At 49.9% G+C, this 16746-nt stretch overlaps 2 protein-coding genes across 4 annotated transcripts; one reads left to right on the forward strand and one right to left on the reverse strand.

Moving 5' to 3' along the window:
• Positions 1–14: 14 nt before the first annotated feature.
• Positions 15–4630, forward strand: RACK1 (receptor for activated C kinase 1). The gene is made up of 8 exons (XM_082650780.1): positions 15–245; positions 1253–1424; positions 1953–2100; positions 2347–2442; positions 2861–2971; positions 3408–3548; positions 4052–4162; positions 4524–4630. The coding sequence occupies exons 1-8, from the start codon at positions 137–139 to the stop codon at positions 4587–4589; spliced, it is 954 nt and encodes a 317-aa protein (XP_082506906.1). The 5' UTR covers positions 15–136; the 3' UTR covers positions 4590–4630.
• Positions 4631–5476: 846 nt separating this feature from the next.
• TRIM41 (tripartite motif containing 41) lies at positions 5477–15944 on the reverse strand. 3 transcript variants are annotated; one of them, XM_082650773.1, is made up of 7 exons: positions 14223–15943; positions 10380–10475; positions 8424–8654; positions 7845–7867; positions 7520–7749; positions 6911–7092; positions 5477–6271 (listed from the first exon to the last, which is right to left on the reverse strand). In XM_082650773.1, the coding sequence occupies exons 1-7, from the start codon at positions 15030–15032 to the stop codon at positions 6254–6256; spliced, it is 1590 nt and encodes a 529-aa protein (XP_082506899.1). In that variant the 5' UTR covers positions 15033–15943; the 3' UTR covers positions 5477–6253. The 3 variants fall into 3 exon arrangements, with proteins under 3 accessions (XP_082506899.1, XP_082506897.1, XP_082506898.1); XM_082650771.1 differs by having other exon boundaries at positions 5477–7092; positions 14223–15944; XM_082650772.1 differs by having other exon boundaries at positions 5477–7092; positions 7520–7647; positions 14223–15942.
• Between the last annotated feature and the right edge of the window lie 802 nt (positions 15945–16746).

Genomic DNA, 16746 nt, shown 5'->3' on the forward strand with positions numbered 1-16746 from the left:
ATTTCCGGTTCCGGCGCGGAGCTGCTCCCTCTTTTTCTCCGCAGGGCCGCGGCAGGAACGTGTGTGTGTGGGTCGCCTCTCTGAGCTATCCAGTTCCATCCTTGTCGCTGCGGCGACACCCGCATCCGCCGCCGTCATGACTGAACAGATGACCCTTCGTGGCACCCTCAAGGGCCACAACGGCTGGGTGACCCAGATCGCTACCACTCCCCAGTTCCCGGACATGATACTGTCCGCCTCTCGAGGTACGGCTGAGGTGTCAGGTAGAGGACTGAGGGGTAGGGGGCGTTGCGCGCGTCGCATGACTGGACCTGTGGGCCGCGAGGTGGGGTGTGAGTTGACCCCTGCCTAGTTGTCAGCACGGCTAAACCCATGAGGCGTCCCCACTTGGCCGACTCCGAAACACGGATGGCTGCCGGGAAGGTTGCACGGTTGGGGGCTTTTTTAAAGTCTCTGGCCCCCTAACCCGCGTGTGTGGCTGTGTGCCTAGGAGCCTACGCGTCGGGCGGCGCGGTGATGAACCCAACATGCCATCTGAGTGCCCATGCTGAAACCCAGAGGCTGTTTCTGAGCTGCCGCCCCGCCGTCTACTCGGTGGGAAGTGGGGGGACTCCACGGAGAACCTCGTGACACCAGTCTCACGGCTAACCCGCGTCTGCCCATTCTGCTCTGGGTTTTTCTTATTCACTGTGTACCTGGTTGCCTTTGGAGACTTCTTGTGCCTTGTGTTTGCGCCCACGCTATTTAAAAATGGATCATCTAAGGCTAGGATCGTGTCTGGCACTTAATAGGAAAGCTTGTTGAGTGGAACACGTTGCAGGGAAAGCATGCAGTCCTGTAGCGCCTGAAGTGACTTCTAATTCCAGCACTTCTTGCAGCCCTCAGTAGTCTCTGGAGGCCCACAGCTAGTCTTCCCACACCCAGGCTGCTGTGTTAATGCATTAGATCTCAGAAAATACTTAAAATAGACGTTGAATTGGTCTGAATCTCCAAAAGGGGCATCCATAACCTGGTAAAGTTCCACACACCTGAGTTAAATTCTCAGGGTACCACTTAGCTCTACTTGACTCTTGAATAGAGAGTCACTTGGATTTGGCTAGTAACTGCAGTCATAGCCTGTAGTTCCCCTACGCCCTAAACGCCCTTAATTAATCTTGTGAGCCCACCAGTCACCTTGAGGCATTATCCAGTAGGTCAGAGGGTGGGCTGTGGGGTTTCTCACTGGGTTTTCTTTTGTTTTACCTGCTCTTAGACAAGACCATCATCATGTGGAAGCTGACCAGAGATGAGACCAACTACGGTATCCCACAGCGTGCTCTTCGGGGTCACTCCCACTTTGTTAGTGACGTGGTCATCTCCTCAGATGGCCAGTTTGCCCTCTCAGGCTCCTGGGATGGAACCCTTCGCCTCTGGGATCTCACAACGCAAGTAGCTGCTCTGGGGCACTGGGGGAAAGCTGGGTAGAAATGAGGTAGATAATATCTGGAAGTGGTTTCCCAGGGGTGATGGGTTCGTTGTGGGAACTATAAGGCAGAGAATACCTGGAGAAGATAGTTGTGTGGCCACTCTCCTTGTTTTTAATGTTATACAGAATTGCTGAGGAGTGGTCTGGCCGAGCAGTTTTATCAGATATTGCACTTGGGAGTAGGCACAGTTTGACTGTGTTGTGTGCTGGTAGCTCAGTCTTTGGATGGTCAGGCATAACGGAGGATCTTGGTGATGAGAGGTGACATTGTCAGCCAATCCCCACATGGGAGTGAGGACATGTCCTGCAATTCTGAAGGGATTCTCCGGCATATTCTCGGCCAAGGGCCTGCTGTTATCAAAGCCATGTCCAGGGTTGTGTGAGTGATGCCGCTCCACTGGGAGAGGAACCAGGTCAGGGAAACAGTCTGACTGTGTAAGAATGTTTGCAAAGTCGGTCTAGAGAGTAACCACGTCCTTCCTTTCAGGGGCACCACCACGCGCCGATTTGTAGGCCATACCAAGGATGTGCTGAGTGTGGCCTTCTCTTCTGACAACCGGCAAATTGTCTCTGGCTCCCGAGATAAAACCATCAAGCTATGGAATACTCTGGGTGTATGCAAATATACTGTCCAGGTAAAGTGAAGGCACGTGTAGGGAGCACATGTTGAACACTTTCTCCCACCCTTCTTAATGGTGCCTTTATGTGGTGATTTCAAGCCTCATCTGGAACCTAAAGGGGTTCTGTCAATCTTAAAGGTTTGGATTCTGAAGGTATGAATACAAGACTGTCAACATCCCACGTAACTGAGGGGAGGGGTGGGGTTCTACAGTTTCATGGGACAAGACAGTTTCTCCTTATTTCCTTTCCATCCTTTGCAGGATGAGAGCCACTCAGAGTGGGTGTCTTGCGTCCGCTTCTCGCCCAACAGCAGCAATCCCATTATTGTCTCCTGTGGCTGGGACAAGTTGGTCAAGGTGAGCTTGGACCCAGGGTGTAAGGCCTTTGCCAACCAGAATGTGTTCTCACTGCCTCCCAGTTGGTCACTCTGAAAGCTTTGTTCCTCAAGTGACCATTTTCTTCTTGATATTTGCTCATTACAGGCCATTAAATTTTGATATTTGGTCTGAAGTAGCTAATTGGGAACCCAGAGTCCCTTGTAAGATGGCACACAGAAAGCTTTTTTTTTTTCCCCCCCTCCCTTGTTTTAATCCTCATTGTCCTTACGTTGCCAAGACAGATTCTTTGACCTTCTTTGTTACTGATAGAATGGAAATTGGCTATCCTATCCAGGAATACTTTTAAGCACGGTGCCATGCCTTTTATTTGAGCTGAGCCCTCTTGACCCTGATGGATCCCCAGGCCAGGTTCTTCACCTATGACCCACAATTCCAGGTATGGAACTTGGCAAACTGTAAGCTGAAGACCAATCACATTGGCCACACAGGCTACCTGAACACTGTGACCGTCTCTCCAGATGGATCCCTCTGTGCTTCTGGAGGCAAGGTATTCAGAGGCTAGGAGTCTCCTATTCATTGGGGGACAGTGTCTTAGAATACCTAAGATAATGAGATAGCAATTTAAGAGTAAATGTTTCTGAAGAATATTCTGAAAATGACATAGATATGGTATGCTCTTTAAAAGAGATCCTTTTCTGTGAAGCTGGTTTCCTAAAGCTGCTGATGAGATTAGGATCCTGTGTTTTTGGAGCTTATAGTGATGCATTTTGAAGTTGTCAGAGACTCTTGATAGGGTTAGTGAGGTGTCATGTATTAAAGGAAAAGCACACAGAGATAAATGTTGATACTTGAGAAATTGGCTTTGGGGAGGTCAAGGTGCTGTGATAAGCAGTTAAGAATTAAGGCAGAATCTTGAGACAAGGTGGGTGGGATTAACATCCGGAAGAAGTCACATTGCCCTCACTTGTGCCTTGTCCACCCAGGATGGCCAGGCCATGTTGTGGGACCTCAATGAAGGCAAGCACCTTTACACGCTAGATGGTGGGGACATCATCAATGCCCTGTGCTTCAGTCCCAACCGCTACTGGCTCTGTGCTGCTACGGGCCCTAGCATCAAGATCTGGGTGAGTGTGGGCTGCAGTTGAGGCCAGATACCTGGCTCTGCAAGCCCCGGCAATGTTATTTCCCAATGTGTCATCTGGCTCACTGGTGGGATTTGAACTTCCTGAACAACTGAACCATCACACTGCCAGTGGATACCTGAGAAGAATGAGTAAAACTTCTTGGGATTGGGATTTGCAGTGGTGGTAGATCTTTGCCTACTGAAAAAGAAGGATGACCAAGTGTAGCAATTTACTCAACCTCAGCACAATTGACACTTCGGGTAATCCATTGTTGGAAGAGGCAGTCTTGTGCACTTTAGGATGTGTAACAGCCTCCCAGGCCTCTACTTCCCACAAGATGCCTGTAGCAAACTAGTGGCAAACAAAAATGCCTCTCGGCATTGCCAACTGTCCCCAAGGGGGCAAAAAAATCATTCTCTTTTGAGAATTACTGAATTACAGATCAGAGAGGCTTTTGAGAGTGGCATTGAAGTGCTGAGTGTCCGGTTTTACCCCTTCCCCAGGACTTGGAGGGCAAAATCATTGTAGATGAACTGAAGCAAGAAGTTATCAGTACCAGCAGCAAGGCAGAGCCGCCTCAGTGTACCTCTCTGGCCTGGTCTGCTGATGGCCAGGTAAGTGGGTCTGTCCTCAGGTGATTCAGCTTGTAACCTTTCTCACTTTCTGCTCGTCAGCCATTTATAAAACCAGTGTCTTTGACATAAGTAAAATGATGGCTTACTGTCATTTTACTGACAGCATCAGTAGGAAGATTGTGGTCCATGGGGCAGTGGTTACCTGTCTTCAATTAAGACCTTGATTAACTTCACCAGTTTACAAACCTGTGCGTGCTTACTGCCAGCTGTTGCTTCCTCTAGGAATACATAATCACCCGTGAATAGTAGTGGCTGATTAAAAAGAAGGGCCATCTTTGTGGCAGTAGCAGGACTGTAGAACTCCATGGCTCTGATTTAACCTGTCATTTCTCCCTTGCAGACTCTGTTTGCTGGCTACACAGACAACCTGGTGCGAGTGTGGCAGGTGACCATTGGCACCCGCTAAAAACATGGGAGAGCTTTAAAAATTAAACTGCTTTTCTTTTATAGTGAGTGTCTTCTCTGAAAACTTCCTGAAACTCATCAGGTTTGTGCCGTCTGCATCAGATTGGGGCTCTGGTTAAAAAGGTTTTGCTTTTCTTGTTTTAATCCTTTAAGGCAGTGCTCCCCGACCTTTTTGACAGCAGGGACTTGTTTCATGGAAGGCACTTCTTCCACGGACCAGGGTTTGGGGAGAGGTTGGTGGTTTGGGCAGTAATGTGAGCAATGGGGAGCAGCAGACCAAAGCTTCCTTGCTCGCCCGCCACTCACCAGAAGTTGGGGACCCCTGCTTTAAGGCAAGGCAACTCACCAGAAGAGCTGCTGCGTAGTGACTCCTTTGCACTCCTTCCATAATTGAAGATTCAAAATAGTGTGGGATGGTCTGGTGGTGTTAATAAATATAATCACAGAGATGGCTTTTCCTCAAGTGGCAGCTAAATGACAGATGTGCGGCATATTGAGGTCTCTTACATATACCCTCCAACTCATAATGGCAATGAGTCTTTTCTTTGACTTCAATTTAGTGGAATTTCAACTAGATATAATGACATATAAAAAGACTTTGGAGATGTAGTGTGCCTCAGTCTTGGGCTTGAGGGCCATGGTATGGTATAAAGTCTCATAGCAGTGGTAGAAAAGAAGTGGCAGATGTTCTTCAAGTAGGTATTCTGAGGGGCCTGCCAGTAACAGGCTAGGCAGGGTATTCAAATGGAGGGGGGTAAGATTTATACCTCAGTCTGTTGAAACAGAATCACACCTGATAGGGAAGGTACAATTAATCTGTCCTCCATTTGGTGGCATCTCCTTACTTTATACTTTTCTAAAGGAGTGGACTCCACAAAAGCAGCAAATAAACTTTTTATTTCCGCAACACAACCCATCTTCCCTTTCCCCCAGGAGCATAAATTGACCCCAGCCATCAAAGCAGAGGACAAAAGCTAATAAGTGACAGAAGGCAAAGGGTTACTAGAAAAATAGATTCTGCCCAAGGCTCTCCTCCCAGGGATTCAAATCCCTGTCCCCAGGCTCCCCTCCAGGGCTCACCAAATGGAGGGAACTAAGCAAAGAAGAGAGGCTGGAACCCTGACAAAAGGAACTCCACTGAACAAAAGGGAAAGGAGCCTGGCAGTGAAAAGACCTGAGGGTTGGGGGAGGGGAGGAGCTTTGCTCCTAGATTAAGTGCTGAAAAAAAGGAAGGGGGCGAGGAATAATTTATTGGGTGACGTGATGTACGGAGTTTTGATCATGTCGACCATTCCAGATCTCTCACTGAAGCTAAATTCTGGCCAGTCTATGGAGGTAGAAATTGGGGATGGAAGAAAAATTAGAATCCTTCGTACTTCCCCCAGAGAGTAGACTGTTTATTATCCAGGTCTACCCTTTTCCCAGCCTGCTTCCCCCAAAAAAGCTTCCAAGTCCCTTAGCTAAAATTTGCATCAGAAAATGGAATTGGAAATGAGGGCTGTCATGAGTCTTGCCCAAATCCTCCAGTCTCAGAACTGACATGAAAGTTGAACGGGGATGGGGAAAGGGAAGTTTATAATGAGATTAAAATCTTCCCTCATCCCCTACTCAAAAACTCAGATCCCTGGGCGGAGGGAGGGAGAGAAGACCAGGCAACTGTTCTCATCAGGGACCCATGCAGACCTGTTGGACAAACATAGTAGGTGAGAAGACTGAGCTGGAGGCTAGGGGAGTTCATTAGGCTCCTAAGGGAGAAGCAGGGGCCTGGGGTCAAGGAGGAGCCGGAAGCAACGCAGTAACAAATAGAGGAGCCTTTGAGCTCCCAAATTTATGGGCTACTTTCCACCACCACCCGCCCCCCAGTGCTAACCAGAGGGGCCCCTGCGGGTGGCAGGTTGATCAAGGGCAGAGCTTGATACGGGTACCCTTGGAGAGCACCCGGAAGAAAGGGAAGACACGCTCGCCCAGGAAGGCAGCCGAAAAGGTGTGCACGTGAGCCAGAGTCTCTGCATTGTAGAAGCCCAGGCGCCCGGCCTCATAGTCCAGGTACACACCAAAGCGCCTTGGTTTCTCACTTGGGCTCAGCAGTGTCTGCTCCGTTGAGCTCTGTGCCTGGTAGCGTTTGCCATTGGTGCCCACACACCACACTTCCCGCTGGAGCAGGGGCTGCTGGGGCAGGTGGAGCCGGCGGCGGCGGTGGTGATGGCGAGAGGAGGAGCTGGCATCACCGCTGCCCACAGAGGACCCCCCAGAGCCCACCTTCTCCTTATGATGGGTTGATTCACGGGCAGCACCCACTGCCCAGCCCCGCCGCCCGCCCACCTCTACCTCCCAGTAGTGCCGGCCAGAGCGGAAGCCCTGGGCCCCCAGCACGCAGCAGTCTGCCGAGAAGCGCTTGGAATGGTCAGCAACCTCCTGCCGCCGCTCTGCCAGGCGGACCCCCCGGCGGTCAGGGGACAGCATCAGGGCTGGGTGAGCCGTGTCAGGGTCCAGCGTCAGGTCCACTTGGGAGGAGGGAGGACAAATACGCCAAGGCTGGAACGACTGTTCCCTGTTAGCAGCTAACTCCAAGGTTTGGCCTTTCCTGCTGCCCTGCCGTTCACCTCTCTCCCTCCCCACCATCCAGCTGTCGTCAGCTCCCCACCCCAACCTAGAGTCCAGGCTCAAGTTCCTAGGGGCTCTCCTCCTTTCCCCACTCTGTTTTCAGGACACCAAAACACCATCTGTTTCCCTCTGGCCCCAGCTCTTATTCCCCAACACCTACCTGGGCTAGGACAAAAGCTACTCTTGGCTTGAAGCCCCCCCAGTTGGCCTCCCTGTATCCTGCTCCATCTCAGTACCCACTATTCCCCCAGGGCCCAACTTCCCTCAGAACCCAATCTCAGGTATGTGAAGAAAAAGGCAAAGGAAGGTCAAACATGACCTCCCTACCTCGGGCAGCCTGACAGAACATCCGGCTCATTTTCCTCACGATGGCGTCTGTCAGGAAGTCATGGCTATGGGGTTGACACGGGTCAGGGGACCAGACCTCTGGGGGCTGCAGCTGTACCTCTTCACACCTGGAGGAAGGGGACCGGGCAGGGGGTGGGACCATGATATTCCCAGAGGGAAGAGCAGAAGCTGAGGGGAAGGAGAGGGTCCAGGAGGCAGAAACTCGGGTCCTGGGGAAGGAAGGAGAGGAGCAGGATATCCAAGAGAGGCAGGGATGGGGAACCAGATGCCACTGGGTCACAAAGGATAAAGGGTGGGAACACACCTATTGAAAGTCTCCTTGATGTCCTGGGAATAACAGAAACAAAAAGAGGGAGAGGGAGAAAGAGACAAAGAGAGAGTCAGCTGCACAGGGATGGCTCCCTTCTCCCCATCTGATTCCAGCCAGAGAAAGAACTGAACTTGAACAAGGGAGTAAGAAAAAGGACACAAGGCCCTCAGTGAACATGCATCCATCTCGACCACCCCTATGCCTCAGTATGCCTAATTTAACTCATCCTACTGTGGGCCCAACAGAATTTTCAACCCCAGTAAAAGGATTTTCACAATACGACTTGGTTATATTTTTCAGGATGTCACTGTCAAAAATTCTTTCCTCAACTCTTAAAACCCTCCTCCTACGAACAGAATCTTCGTTCTTTTCATTGCGTATAATCAACACACAAACCACATTTGGCATCAACTACTCTGCAGCCTCAAAAACCTTTTTGGTCTTCAGGTTAACTCACTGTGGGTTCCTCCCAGTGAGAAGAGAGGCAGCTCTGGACAGGTGTTTGGTAAGCACCGCCTGACAAGAGCAGACACAGGGTTCTGGAGGGTGGACAGGGAAGGGGCCATTGCTCACCTGGAGCAGCCGCAGGCCCCCCTGCTGGCTCCGCTCCTGGGCCTCAGCCAGCAGGCGGCTCAGCTGGGCAGCCTGCTCCGAGAGGCGGCTGGCCGCTGCTCCCGCGCGCCCCAGCTGAGCTTCGTGCATCTCTCGGAGGCGCCGCTCTAGCCCTGCCTGCTCTTCGGCCAGAAACCGTGTCAGCCGCCCAAATTCTGAGGCCACAGCTGCCAGCTCTGACTTCATCTGGCTCTGGGATGATGCAAAGGGGATGGTGGATACCACCTCAACACACAGAAACATAAACCTCCAATTTTGCAACTGCTGCCCCTCAATCCAAGGCAAAGGAGCCCTACATTCTGAATGGAAAAAGGGCCCTGTCCCCTTCCCCATCTCCTGGCTTTAGCAGGCACCACTTCCATGCTCCTGGCACACTGGTCCCAAACTCACCAACCAATGCCTGCAACACTTATCTCCACCCTGGCTACCTAACTTGACTCGTTCTTCAGGTCTAAGCTTAAACATTCCTAAGAGAAGTATCTCTCTTCCAGATCTAAATCAGGACCACCCTCATAAATATCACTGTATCTCCTCATGGCATATATCTCAATTTGAAATGTTGTATTTACAGTGGAGTATCTTTTAACATTGTCTTCACCCACTTCTCTGTAAGCGCTGTTGCCACAGGGTCCTCGGACCCTGGCACAGTGCCGACCACAGAGTAGGTGCTGGTAAGAAGTTTTTGAAATGAATAAAAAATTCAGGAATCAAGATATGAAATTAGGGTCCTGGCTATACCACTAAGGACCTTGGGAAAGTCACCCAATCCTTCTAGATCAGGAGTCAGCAAACTTCTTCTGTAAAGGGTCAGATAATATTTTACACTTTATGGGCCAAGAGACAAAATCATGGATATTATTATGTAGGTAACTTCTATATATAATGAGAGAAAACCTCTGCCCATTCCCACCCTATCTGCCTGGGCTGGACAATCCCAGATGATGGGCACACTTTTTGCCCAGATATAAGATGGAGACATTCTTAGGAAAAAGAGTAACAGGCCAGAGTGGGGAGGAAAGTCCTGGCTGGCCAAGTGGGTGAAGGAAATAGTCAGTTTCACTCTCTGTTGCAGTGAAACTCAGATCCTGACACCTCTGCACTCCAGGAGCCCAAAAGTCTGAACCTGGGCAGCTGGCTAGAAGCAAGATAACTCCCCAACTCCCAGACTCAGATTTCACCACTCAGTGCCTAGCAACTGCCAGCAACAGAGTCCCTATGTGTATGTGGCAATGAATGAGCACGGGCCCCGGGAAGCGGCAAGGCTCAGCCACCCTCTCAGGGTGGCAGGCATTGGAGGGATGGGGGAAGAGGACAGACAGGAAGGATGCCCTGGCTTGGTCTCCAAAGCTCAGTGCCAGGCTATTCCAGTGCCTCCCGGCCTTACAAAAAGAGGCAGAGGTAAGGGGTGGGAATTTGGGGGAAAATATCTAAAAATACTCCTTATATCAGAAACACTGGACTAGAAGATATTAGGTCTCTGCAATGCTAACATTCCTCCCCTCATGCTCACTGCTGCTTTGCCCACCATTTGCCATCTATCCTGGAACCTGGAGCTTCTCTGATAGCTGATATCTGAATTTTGCCTTGCCCTCTTCTGCCCTCTGTGTTATCTGGTGTGGCGGGCACAGCAGTATGGGGCAGCAGCTCTTGGGTTAGGTGTCTGGGGTGGTAAACCTGCTCTGCAGCCTTGGGTCAGGCACCAACCCTCTCCAAGCTAAACCTGTTTCACTCCATTTTGGAACCTAGGAACAAACATGCCTCTTGATCCACTAAGGCCCCTCTCTCCTCACAACCCTGGGAAGGTGTCTGCCTCTCTCCCAGGCCTCGGCTGCCCCTCTCCAGCGGATCTAGTCACCCCTTGTGAGAGCCCATCTTCCCTGCTCTGACCACAGAGCCCTGTCAAGGACATTCACTCACCTTCAACTCTGTCACCCGCCTCTCCTCCTTGGCTTTCATCTTCTGCACAGCCTCCAAGTGCTTCCTCAGTGGTTCCACATGCCCCTGCAGTTTGGCCTAAGGAAACGGGGAAAGGAAGATTAGAGGCCTGGGATGCGAGAGGCACCTGTTCTCTAAGCCCACATACCCCATTCTCCCATTTGGGGTTGGGGCTCAAAGCCTGATCACCATCACAGGTATCAAAGGAGCATCACACTCCCTTCCTCCCCTTTCTTCTCTTCAGATGATGATAAAGGCCTCCAACCCTCCACCTGCTCTCATGTACAAAGCCCTGGGTGTGCTCTTAAGGTAGGATCCTGGGACTTCCCAGGCAGTCCAGCAATTAAGATTCCACACTTCCACTGCAGGGAGCGAGGGTTCGATCCCTGGTCAGGGAACTAAGATCCCGCATACCATGCAGCACAGCCAAAAAGTAAAAAAAAATAAAATAAAAATTAAAAATAAAGGTAGGATCCTGATGACTACATAGCCCCGCACTCAGAGTTGGAGTAAACCTGGCTTGAGCCCCTCACCACACAAAGTCCTTCCATATGAATGTTCCTACCTATAGTCCCTTCCCCCTCATAAGCAATCTTCCTCATAATTTTCATCTCTAAATACTCTTCTGATGATTTTATGCCTGTGCTAAAAATCTTTCAACAGTTCTCCATGACTTGCAAAATATGAGGCTCTCATTTCTAGCCTCCCCTCCTACACCTCCCCTCCTACACCCCCTCAACATAGACTCTTAGTTTTAGTCACATAAAACTTGTCTTTTCCTGAGCATAATTCCATACCTTTATCCATGCTGTTCCCTCTGCCTGGGGCTGCCCTTCTACACTTAGCCCAAGGCATTCTTCCTTTAAAACCCAGCTACCTGACCATGTCCCTGATGGTCCCCAACTTCCTCTGTGATCCCAAGGAACGTGAATTCGCCTTTACAATACTCCCCTGCACTGCAATCATTTACAAGTGTGCTGCCCCCAGGACACACAGACTCATGGCAGCAGGAACCCCGCTTTACTTATTGTAATTTCTATGCTTCTCTCTGTCCACTGGCTTTCTCTCCTACTCAGTTACTTGCTAAATGGAAAACAAATACCCTCTCCTCCTAAAGTTTTAACTCTCTCAGCAAATATGCTCTTGAGCTCTGTGTTCTAATCATCTGTAGCAAAATCTTTTACTTTAAAGGACTGTTAGACTAGAATGGATGAGATAAGCCCAACTTTTGTGCTCTTTCCTTTTTTATGCCATCTACTCCTTCTGCCTTCTATGCCTTCTCCTTTTCCTTGAGGGGTAATACAGCATAGAAGAGCTCAAGCCTAGACTCTGATCTGAACCTGAATGCAGCCCGAGGCAAGCCATGCTTCCAGTTTCCTCATCTCAAAAGGGGAACTGGGAATAACAGAATCTGCCTCACAGACACTATGCTTAGCACAGTGTCTGGCATGGAGCAAAAGATCAGTACTAAATGTTATCTAAAATTCCCTACCCAAGCCTCAGCTGCCAATGACAGCCTGACAATGACCCTTGATCCAAAGAGGTGAGTGTCCCAGAGCACAAAAGGTAGTTGTTGCACAGGTTAACTGGTCGAAGAAAAAAATCATAATAAAATTACAATCAATCCATAACATAAAAATAACATAAACTACACAAAATTTTGCCTTTTGCTATTACTATCTACTTTTCTCCACAGTAATTTCAACTCTATTAAGTCAGAATTCATGAGGCATAAGTGTCTCATTTAATATTTTTCCTAAATTGTTGAAAAAAAATTCATACACACAAATCCAAATAGAGTACCATTTAAGAGAAAGTTTCAAGAACATTTAACTTTTTTGAAGCTTTATTTATACATCATTTGTGCATTATTACCTATTCAATAAGGAAATATCTCTACAAAACAACAGTGTGCCAAGCTAATGCTAGTTAGTGTACATACCTGAAAAGAAACCACCTGCCTGTAAAATACCCTGTAAGTTAGAAAGGGAGTCACTCAAATTATCGTTTGACATAATGAAACTTATGTATTTGCATTTGCTGATCAGAGTATTTGTGTCTATGTGGCCTCTCCAAATTGCACAGCTCTACTGGCCTGGCATTCAACAGCTATGGCTAACACAAATTAAAATCCAGTTTCAGAAGCTCTTCAGAAGAGTTCTGCAAGGGAAGTGTGGAGAAGGGGTGGAATGCCCATGGATATTCCGCCCTGGGATCCAGTTAACAAAGTGCCTGCACATTGTGTGATGAGTACAATTAACTAGAAACTGAGGGGATACAAAATGGAAGGACAAAAGGAGCTCACAATCTCCCCTAATAATGTAGGGCCTAAAAGGCAGGCGGTATTACCAGTTCAGTAATTCCCATACTAGCTTGGGCTTTCTAAAGATATTCTCCCTGTCACTGACTCAGAATCTCTAACGGTATGGCGCACTGTACTTCTGAAAACCTCCACTAATAATTGGGACAGTCAGCCACATTTGACAATCACTGTGTGCAAGGAATAGTTACTTGTCATGAGGGGTATAGGTTTGTATTAGCTGTATGTATCACTCACAGCTGAGAAGCTCTAGACATCTCACTCTAAAACTGGGGTAATGATAATAATACCTAAATAACGTTACTGTAGGAATCAGGAAAAGGTATGAAAACACAAGTCATAAAACAAAAAAGCTCTGTGCAGACTACATAGAAGAAGCTACCCTCTCCTCCTGGTTCCACTGCTACAAACCCATCTGGGCCTTTGCTAAATAATGTTATTTCTACTGGCTGTCTCACACACAAATCTCCTTTATCTGTGTCCAAAGAATCAAGATCAGAAGTAGGAGGCAAGATATTAACTAAACTAGAATCAGACTCCAAGAAAAGTCACACGTCAGAAAAGTCAAACAAACAACAGACATCCAAACGGTGGTGACGCTGTTAACAGTATAGGCCAGGGCGGGGGGTGGTCAAAACCAAGTCCACCAGTTACTAGTAGCTGTGTGGCCCTGTGTATATTACTTAAATCTCTCTGTTTCCCAATCTGTAAAACAGGAATACAAACCATATCAAACTCACAGGATTGTTCTCTGTTTTAAATGAGACAGTCCATGAAAAGTGCTTAGTACAGTGCTGGGGTACATACTAAGAAATTAAAGTTCAAAGACATTCAGAGACTAAAAGCCAGGTCTTCTGACTTAAAAACCTCTCCCTCTTTTCTGAATTCCCAGGAAAGGTAAGAAGCCCTGGCCATGACACCAGAATGATGCAGATCCACGGAGAGAACCAAGCCGTATCTTGGAGTGGGCGGGGAACGCCTTAGAAAGCAAGTGAGGAGCGTATGGGTCTGATACGAGTACTCAATACTACATTCCTGCCCCTCAGAGCCCCTTCTTATTTGAGCCCCAAGTTCTTTCCATTGCTAGGGGTTTTAGTCAAGGACACATTTAAGAGTCACCCAGAGTTAAATGAGACTGGTAGTAAAGCCCTAGGGGCTTGTCACTTGCATTCCTATTACTTAGGGACAGTGGAAGTGTAGAAGAGCAGTGGCTTTTCCCCAGAAGACAAAGCCCAGAGATACGGCATCACCAATTTTGCCAGATCTCCTCTGAGGAAACCAGTCTTCCCTGGTCTTCTTCACTGTGTCTACTTTGTCTGTGTCCAGGATCCTTCTCACTCTAACCCATCCTGGTGCCAGTAAGTGCTTAGGTAAGGAGAATCAGCTCAACAGTACATGAGGTTCTTCGAGGGGGAGCGGGGGGGGGGCGGAGACATGTTTCCTTTTCCCAGCTCCTCTTACTTCCTCTCCACCCCCACTAAACTCCCATCTTCTACTTCTCTCACCTTGTACTCCTGCACCACCTCCTCCAGTGGCACCACGCTGTGCTGTTTGTGGCTCCTGGATTCTCGGCACACCACACAGATGGCTTCTTCATCCACCTCGCAAAAGAGCTTCAGGGCTTCTTGGTGTTTGGGACAAATGCCCTGCTCGTTCCCACGGCTCCCTCGACCAGGGGTTGGGTGCATCTGCCGAATCACCTGGACCATATTAGCCAGCTGCAGGTTGGGGCGGAAGCTCCGCCTGGGAAAGCTCTTGCGGCACTGCGGGCAGGTGAAGCACCTCCGAGGGGCTGGAGGCGGGGGCAGTGGGGTGACGGGATCTAGCTCCTCTTCCTCGTCCTCCTCCAGCACTTCCTCCTCATCCTCCTCATCCTCCCCCCTCAGGTCCCCCTCCACGTTCCCCAAGTAGTAGTCCAGGTCTTCCTCCTCGTCCTCCTCCTCCCATACGTAGTCCATGTTTTCCCAGTTGGACCCGCCCATGCCACTGGTCCAGAACACACCCTCCTCTTCCTCCTCGACTTCCTCCTCCATGTCGCCCTCATAGTCTTCATCCCGCATGGGGGTGTCCCACCCCCCACCGGCCCCCACAGCCTCCACTTCCTCCTCCTCTCCGTCCTCCTCCTCTTCCTCCCGGTCTAACTCGTCCCTGTCCTCTTCATCCTCCCCTCCCCACAGCTGGGTTACACACACTCGGCAGAAGTTGTGCCCGCAGCCGATGGACACAGGGTCCGTGAAGTAATCGAGGCAGATGGCGCACACCGCCTCCTCCTGAAGGGTCTGCACAGGGTTGGGTGCCATGGCAACGGCAGCCATCTTAGTGTCCAGTCAGCCAGTGTAGACGGGCGGTGGGGAGCTGGGGGGCGGGGGGGGTCTTCCCTCTCAGACGCCCTGACGACCCAGCCCCACCCCCAGCCCTGCCTCTATACACCTTGCCTCAAGCGCAGCCAGAGAAATGTCCTCCCGACAACCCACCCCTCCGCACAGAGTTCCCTACTCCCAGACAACAACCGTGTCCCTGAGAGGGGAGGGGATACAGCTGAGCGCTACCCCCAAGTCCCTCAGGTGGCCCTGAGTGCAAATCTACCCCAAAGCTCCCTTGGCCTCCTCATAAACCCCCGCCCCTCCTCACTTCCTGGCTCCGCCCCCTCATTTCCGTCCCCCCAACACTTCCGGTGCTGCGAGCCACCCAAGCTCGCGAGTTCCATCCGCGGTCGCGCTACATCCCTTTCTATCCCTCTCCCCGCCCTTACCCGCCCCGGGCCCCTGGGTGACAGAAAACGGTGCGAAGACGCTCTAGCAGGCACTCGGGAACAGGGCGGGAGACCTAAAAAGACAGAGGCGCACGCCTCTGTGATGCGAAGGAGCAGGGAACGCAGACGAAACAGAAAGCTCGGCCTCCCCCATCGCCCGCCACTGGGGATAAACTTCGGGGGACGGTGGAAGGGCCTGGCGCCCGTCTGCTCTCAGTGCTATGACCGCATCGGCCCGGCGCCATCCTACCGACCGGACACAGAGAACTGCAGCAGGGACTCCGCACCGCCGATGCCGGAAGCGGAGGGGTGGCGGTCGGTGAGCGCCCTGAAGTACTTCCGGCCCTTCTAGGCGAAGGACTTTGTTGTTTGAGGGCTCTGAGCGTCCCTCCGAGACTAGGGGGCGGGGCCTGTAGAAGTGCGGTGGAGGTGGGACCGGAGGCCCTCCCCCTCCTCCTCCCCTCTGTAGTTGGCATTTCCACACCCATTTTAGAAACTGCGGTCGGTCACTATCGCATCGTTTAGATGAACTTTCCTAATTGCCATCAGTAAAGGAACGGTTGCAAATCATGACATGCACATTCACACATTGGAACACTTTAGATATAAAAAGGGAATCCTCTTCAAAATGTACAGTATTCTGAAGTGAAAAAAGCAAGGTGCTGAATAGTGTGTAGAGTATATCTGTAAAAAATGGGGGGGAATAGGATGTTAAATGTATGTAATAGCTTTATAGTCTTGTGTTTACTCATAAAGTAAGGGCAGTTGTTTCTATCTCAGAGGGCTTAGTGAAATTAATGTAATGCAAAGCTATTAGAATGTTGCTTAGCACATGGTAAGTGAGACACAAGTTTTAGCTACCCATTATTATCATCGTCGTCGTCTATCTCTGGAAGAATACTAGTTTCTCTGGGAAGTCTGAGGATCCAGGATAGGAAGGACACTTTTCCGTAAATGTCGTTGTGTGTGTTTTGAATTTTGAACCATGTCAATGTATTGCCTTAAAGAAAAAAAAAGTTTATTTCCCCAAGTGCTGTCGATTCATTTAACACTTTCTGAGCTGTGCCCCACGCGTGCTCCACGCCCAGAAAACCTCGAGGTCTGTCTTCGTGGAGTCGCAGTCTAAGAGCAGGGACTCAGAATGGGTTTGCGGAATTGATTTTACTTGAGAGAATCCTAGGGGGCATGTAGAACGGCATCAGTAAAGATGCTGCTGTGGTACTCGGAGCAACTCTGCCAAATAGATTATTTGTGCAATAGAAATAATACTTGATGGT

The sequence above is a fragment of the Grampus griseus genome (genome assembly GCF_964374135.1).
Source record: "Grampus griseus genome assembly, chromosome: 3".
Classification (NCBI taxonomy): domain Eukaryota; kingdom Metazoa; phylum Chordata; class Mammalia; order Artiodactyla; family Delphinidae; genus Grampus; species Grampus griseus.

Excerpts from the sequence above, each read along its gene's own strand:
- TRIM41 (XM_082650771.1), bottom strand. The coding sequence starts at position 15,032 with ATGGCTGCCGTTGCCATGGCACCCAACCCTGTGCAGACCCTTCAGGAG. Across the intron at positions 8,655-10,379 it reads GGCGGGTGACAGAGTTGAAG|AGCCAGATGAAGTCAGAGCT; the intron begins GTGAGTGAATGT and ends GCATCATCCCAG. Across the intron at positions 7,093-7,519 it reads GTTCTGTCAGGCTGCCCGAG|TGGACCTGACGCTGGACCCT; the intron begins GTAGGGAGGTCA and ends CCTCCTCCCAAG.
- RACK1 (XM_082650780.1), top strand. The coding sequence starts at position 137 with ATGACTGAACAGATGACCCTTCGTGGCACCCTCAAGGGCCACAACGGC. Across the intron at positions 2,101-2,346 it reads TATGCAAATATACTGTCCAG|GATGAGAGCCACTCAGAGTG; the intron begins GTAAAGTGAAGG and ends CATCCTTTGCAG. Across the intron at positions 3,549-4,051 it reads GCCCTAGCATCAAGATCTGG|GACTTGGAGGGCAAAATCAT; the intron begins GTGAGTGTGGGC and ends CCCCTTCCCCAG.